Source organism: Mizuhopecten yessoensis, unplaced genomic scaffold, assembly GCF_002113885.1.
Source record: "Mizuhopecten yessoensis strain PY_sf001 unplaced genomic scaffold, ASM211388v2 scaffold9079, whole genome shotgun sequence".
In the NCBI taxonomy this organism is placed as follows: Eukaryota; Metazoa; Mollusca; class Bivalvia; order Pectinida; family Pectinidae; genus Mizuhopecten; species Mizuhopecten yessoensis.
In genome coordinates, this window is record NW_018407868.1 from 33709 (window position 1) to 40760 (window position 7052).

The window sequence follows — 7052 nt, forward strand, 5'->3', positions numbered from 1 at the left end:
TTACCTCCCAGTAAAATTGAGTAATATGGGAGACCCTGTACAAGAATTAAACTACTCCCTTTACCCCCCAGTAAAATTGGGTAATATGGGAGACCCTGTACAAGAATTAAACTACTCCCTTTACCCCCACCCTTTCTTCGTATACGCACAATTCTCTTCGTGTAATGCTGTGAGATCCCACAACTGTATATTCATAAAGCACCATACAGAGGAAATAACATCGAAACCTTAAAAACCTTGAGTGGAAATTTTTCTTTCAAATCTTGGAGCTTTAAGGTATAATTATCAGAGTTAGTATTGTGCTATGTCAGTACAGTGGAAACCGCATTAATTCTTAACGAAAGAAGTCTGGTTAATGGAATGACTGGGAGATTATGAAAATTTTGTGTAGAATAAGTCAGTCCCTTAAAACACTGATTGGGGTATAACTGGTTAGCTGGGAATTGAAGACCGAGACAAGACTCCATTTACGCAATAAAGTTATACATTATGTATATTTTTATGCATATATTTAGTCTAGTCAAGGATAACAGGATTACATAAAGTTGTGATTATATGGACGAGGTACGGATGTATTTAAGTAATAAAAATTATACATTGTTATGCACATATTTGGCCAAAAAATATTGCCAAGAACGTACCTTTTCCGTCTACTCCATCAGTCGACCCATTTGACCCGACGCCATTTTGAAGATCTTCTAATCGCTCGATCTCGTGCAACCGTTCGCTCACGAGACGATGGCGCTGTTTCTGTAATTGCACTTTAGCGGGATGCTTCCGGTCAACAACTTCCTGTGGGTCAGGTCTCCCGTAGCTTAGAGCGTTCCCCATCTAAAACATAACAACACAGTTTCAAAGCGTTATTTTGGTGGAGCACAGTTCTGTGGTGTTTTTTTAATATTAATTTATAGTTGAGTTCCGCTTTAGAACCACTCTCAACCAAGACCAATAAATCACATGGTGCAAAAAAAGCAATTAATTTTTTTTTTTTAAATGCAAAAATACAAATGAAAAAAAATATCGCGGGTGATTTTTTTTGTGTCTGAATTTATTTAACTCGAGTCTTAAGCTATCTCCAATTCTTCAATGCTCTCAAATCTCGGTATAACGGGTTCCATCATTCAGCAAATTACACTAGCAGGTTTTTTGGGGTGAAAAGGCCGGCTGTGTCCCATATTACGTCGTTAGAGGCGACTAATGAGGGCGCCCTGCAGAAACAACGTTTTCTTTTGTATTGTCTGCTTAAGGGATGCAGAGGAAATCGAAACTGATCTGCTGTCCTTTTGCAAAAAATTGTGTGTATATTTATTACTTTCTCGCTTCTCTACCCTTTTTGCGGCGGTGTCCCTTGAAGCCGGTTTCATTTGACCCTAGTCGTTGAGAGAATGTTAAAATCCCAACCAATCAAGCATAGAGTAACAAATAGAGTTAATTCGATGTAACAGTTTTATTTTGTTCTGTTTCGATTATAAAATATGGAATCAGGGAATCTGATATTACAACTTTTCTGGAAAGCTCCTCATTTGGGTTACATTCGCGTATCCCCGTTGAAACGGTTCAGGTGGCGCAGAAATAGTTCACGATAAACGAACGCAGTTGGACCGAACTAAAACATGCACAGTTTTGGAGAATATAAAACAACATATCAAGAATAATATGTCCTTCTTACACACACGTCCTCTAAATAATAGAACGTGTCTTAAAATGTGCATGTGTCTTGGTCTTGTTTGATAAAGAAATAACGCAAACTAGCAATAATCAACCTCTTAGTTTCGGTCAGACACGTCAGTATTCCTGAGGTCAGCCTCGTTTCAGATCCGCGCTGTCGATCGGTTTTTTGGGGGGTTCAACCGATTCAACTGGTTCAACGGTATACGTGAAAGGGGGCCTTGTTTGGCAGACCGAGCAGTGGTGACCTTGGACTTTGTAACTCTCCTTTCTGGCAGACAGATTCAGGTGTAACAGACACTTATCAACACTTACAAAGTACATGTTTTTGTCCGATTGCATATACAACATGACAGTCAGTTTTTGCAAAAAGTCCCAAAGTTGCTGTTATGGAGCCGTTTTTTATTCATAAAATTTGCATTCACCTTCCAAACAATTAGTTTTTGCGACATTTTGACGAGATCTAGAGAAAATATGCCAAAAATGTAAATCGGAAATCACCAGACTAGCATGGTTTTGACACATCCTGGGCCGTTTTCGTTTATTTCGATCCAAACGGTTGAACTCTCGTGTTAGACCAGACCAGACCAGTTAGACCAGAGTTATTAGTTTACGAAATAAGGTCGGACCCAGTAATCTGATGCTACTTTAAAGCGGGCCTTGACCAAGCCTTGCAAGGCCTGGACAAACTTGTGTAGGTCCGCTAGTATTTAAACCCGAAAATGTTAATTTAAAACCAAACAAGCCACTGATGTGTAGTAGTATTTTTGGACCCATCCTGTTGTGTAGGGGTGCTTCACTCGATAACATGTCCCGTGTTCACTTAACGTGAAAACATCTCTCGGCAGAGCGGGAGTTATTTAATGGCAATTTGTTCCGACAGAGTGGATTCACTGGTGGGTGAAATTTGTGTTTTGGTTCAGAGAGAGCGTACCACTGCACCAAATCGAGTGGGNAGGGCGGGGGACGAGCTTGGGATAGGCGGGGATTCCAAACCGGAGGCGTTACGTACATTCCGAGAGGGAAAACCCGTAGTAGGAGTAAGGTCTTCTTATCAATGCTTAAAAGAATTTATAGAGACTATAATACCACAGGAATCTGCAGCTATTCTGTAACTATGAAAGAGTGTTACCTCGCCCTACTGTGATCGTACTCAAACCACGATTCTATGAACAAGCCAAGTTCTTATTCCGGTGATAATATTTTTTTTTCAAACTCATTTTGTTCATGTATTGGAAGAGTTATAGAGACTGAAAGCCGAATACTGTTTACAATTCGGTTTTTTCGGCCAATTTAAATGTTTAAATCAGTAACAAGAGAGTGGGTTTAACACAGAAACAATGATAAGCACGAACACTGTTTCGTGAATACGGACCCAGGTATTACACGTCAAGCTGATCATTTAATTTGCTTAAGACTTAATTATTAATAATGCAAATGGCCACATTGTCGCCTGGTAATAATTTTTAGAAACAAAAATAGGCCGGAAGTTGTCAGGCCAGCTGGTGACGTACGAACTGTGGAACGGAAGTTGGGTTTCTAAGGTCTCTGTCAACATTACACAATGAATGATAGAGTACTGTGTTACTTTCAGCAGACATGAAAAAGGGTTTGTTCGGGAAGACTATTGATGTACAAAATGTACTGATAGAATTCTGGTAAGGCATTATATCAGTATCGAACAAAATCAAGCATCAGCTCAGCATAAAAATGGAATCCGTCATCCGGTTTACCCGTTACTGCTTACATACACGAGAGTCAATAACGACCCTGTAATACATTTGATTACAATTACGCCCATGACATTTTAAATTGTAGAATAGATACATGTATATAAATCAACACATGTAATAAAGATCAAATATTTATCAACCATCCCCTGTCTCACAATTTTCGCATCTGCTCGGAACGATGAGACAGGACAGGATCAAACGTACAAATGAAATTAATAGGAAAGTTTTAGCAAGTGAGTTACAGGTGATTTGGGACCTAGAACCAGTTGGTAATACCGGCCTTCAGAGCTGAGAAATCAGCAAGGCAATCGAAAACACCTAGGAAAATTAACAATACCGATGGAAATCGACAATACCAAGGAAAATCGACAATACCGTAGGAAATTAACAATACCGATGGAAATCGACAATACCGATGAAAATCGACAATACCGAGGGAAATTAACAATACCGAGGAAAATCGACAATACCGAGGGAAATTAACAGTACCGAGGAAAATCGACAATACCGAGGGAAATTAACAATACCGAGGAAAATCGACAATACCGAGGGGAAATCGACAATACCGAGGGAAATTAACAATACCGAGGAAAATGGACAATACCGAGTAAAATTAACAATACCGAGGGGAATTAAAAATACCAAGGGAAATCGACAATACCGAGGGAAATTAACAATACCGAGGGAAATTAACAATACCGAGGAAAATCGACAATACCGAGGAAAATCGACAATACCGAGTAAAATTAACAATACCGAGGGAAATTAACAATACCGAGGGAAATTAACAATACCGAGGAAAATCGACAATACCGAGGGGAAATAAACAATACATTGGGAAATCGACGACACCGAGGAAAATCGCCATGGCCAATGACAATAAGCAACACCGATGAAAAACGATATGGGACCGGGTGGGGCAATGAATAGCGTATCGGGTCTCCTACCCGACTGCGAGGGTTTTCTCCGTATTCTGGTTTCCTCTCGCATAAATACTCCTGTTCGCTATCATCCAGGACAACGAAACTAATAATACAATATAAATTGACAAAACGTATTTCATAGTTGTTGTAATAAATATAAAATCACAACACGAATGCCGAGCTAAGTTCAGGTGTCGCGTGATCGTGTTGAGATGTGGGTTTTTAATGCCCATTGATACGACTCAAATACATGACTTGAAGCAAACGTTCGCTTTGTGATGGTATACCACTACACACAGCTGTGATTCCTGGTCAGCTGACAAAGTGGATATATCGTCACATTACAGTGATTCCTGGTCACCTGACAAAGTGGATATATCGTCACATTACAGTGATTCTCAGCAAATACAATGATTTTGTCATTTGACAAACTAACCCGGCAAAAAGATGAGATTGTTATCTTTCAGGGTGCATTGTTTGTACTCACAAGTAACATTCAGCCTCACTAGCTAGCGTTTCTAGTAATGGGTATACGTGTAATATATATATATATAAATATATATACCCTTGGATTCGCCGATTAGTTCAACGTTACCGAGCGTGGTCAGTGGCCGGATGGGTGCCCTTAGCTTCCGCACATAACAAATATGATACCAGTTCAAAATTGTCGTCAATCCATCTCTCCCGTCCAACAACAGTTATTCTAAAACTGAACTGTCATACTTTATTTAAAGCTGAAAGTGCAAATCAAAACCTTTCAACTAAGATTTTAAAATAAATTACCAACCAAAAAAACAACATCTTACTTCGCATAGCACATACGAACACAGGATGTAGATAAAATGGTGAAAAACTACGTAGTTACCCCCAAAAAACTCTATACCTGCGCACACGACACAGGTTTCGGTAAGTAAGGTATGGTAATTACCGTAGATTCGTTTTGCCCCATACTTGGTGTGTCAGTTGATCCGGGGTTACAGCTCTGTAAAAGCTCACTGAGCCGTATAAACTGTCCCAGTGAAGATCAGCTGATGATATACCAGAGACTTCAGTCCCATATCAGTCGATGTTACGGAAACTGTGCTTCAGGCCTCACTTAAAACGTGTAGTATAATCCTTGTATAGTTACTGCGTTACAACAATATGTTCGTTAATGGCGAACACGTCTTGGTGCACGTGCAGCCAATACAGGTTCTAACGTACAGGTATTGCTGATGATGCCGAGATCAAGTTGTGCCAACTGTCCGGTCGATACAAGCTATCACTTGTTACACTAGCTCCCTATGGACCTCCTTACTAATTATTTTGTCTTTAACTCTCCTTGCATCATGTGTCCAGTCCCTGTTACAATCGTCCGAGTGGACAATGGTATGGTCAATGTTCCGCACGGCCCCTTACAGAACGGAACGACGTTCTCGATCAAGAATTAATGAAGTTCCTTGACGTGTTACGCTTCCTGGTGACATCTGGTTACTTAAAATATATTACCGTGTAAACTAGAATAATCGATTGCTTAATTAAGTTTTCCTGATGATTTCCGATAATGAATCGTCGGATGTCAAAGCCGTATACACTCAAGAGCAACATATGTATAGAGATGTACGTTTATAGAGGTCACACGGCCGTCTGGGGTGAGTAAAGAAATTACAGAACACAAAAATACGGTATGCTGTTTAAAATAGAAGTTTTCCTTTTAACAAATATAAATAAACGACATTCATACGTTGGCGTTAAGTTTCATGACTATCTTATCTTGGTCAATTATCCTGGTTCCCGATTGCATATAAGAAAAATGATGACGGTGCCCTATTTTGCGTATACATTGTAAACACATCGTAACATTGTTGCTTAATGTGGACAAAATTCAGGCCCAAGTGTTGTTGTTGTTGTTGTTGTTTGGTGTGCACATAATCCAGGCCCCTGTGTTGTTCTTGTTGTTGTTTGGTGTTCACATAATCCAGGCCCCTGTGTTGTTGTTGTTGTTGTTTGGTGTGCACATAATCCAGGCACCTGTGTTGTTGTTGTTTGGTGTGCACATTATACAGGCCCCTGTGTTGTTGTTGTTGTTGTTTGGTGTGCACATAAAATTTTACATAAATGGATTGTAACATTCACTTGTATGTACATGTATATTGTAACTCCTATATGCTATCTGTTGCATTTGGAAATAAAGAAATTGAAATTGAAATCCAGGCCCCTGTGTCGTTGTTGTTGTTGTTGTTGTTTGGTGTGCACATAATCCAGGCCCATGTGTCACGTTTTTCAAAATGTACATGATTTGTCGACTAGTTTTTAATCAGTCAAGTACTAATACTGATAATTTGTTTGAATTTTTTTAAAACCAAAATTCAAGTTATTTTTTTAAGTTCCAGACAATCTTATACATGAGGAACTGTCTGAGGATGGAATGCATCAGCTACGTTTTCCAAAATTCAAGCTGAAAAATATGTTTTCTCAACAATATTAACGGTCGCTGATTTGCGTCATTTCGTTGTTTCGTCTTTTCGGGGCGAAAAACGGAATAACGAAAATTCAGGTTTCTTAGTTCTCGAAACAACGAAAAGACGAGATTTTTAAAAACGAAAGAAGATTTATACGTGTCCTTTTCGCCTGTCATAGAAAAAACGAACGAACGAGATCTAAGCAAATGAACAAATCTCGTCTTTTCGAGGCGAAAAAACCCGAAACGAGATGGCACAAATGTGCCACCGTAAATAATACCCCGTGA

General features: G+C 39.3%; 1 protein-coding gene across 1 annotated transcript in view; it reads right to left on the reverse strand.

Moving 5' to 3' along the window:
• LOC110457300 overlaps positions 1 to 5327 on the reverse strand; it is a gene marked incomplete at its 3' end in the record, with an annotated part of 33989 nt that extends 28662 nt beyond the window's left edge. The window contains exons 1-2 of the mRNA XM_021508505.1: positions 5253 to 5327; positions 642 to 831 (exon numbers count right to left, since the gene is read on the reverse strand). Coding sequence (XP_021364180.1) covers positions 642 to 831; positions 5253 to 5273 — 211 coding nt within the window. The remainder of the gene's footprint in view (positions 1 to 641; positions 832 to 5252) is intronic.
• Positions 5328 to 7052: the final 1725 nt, after the last annotated feature.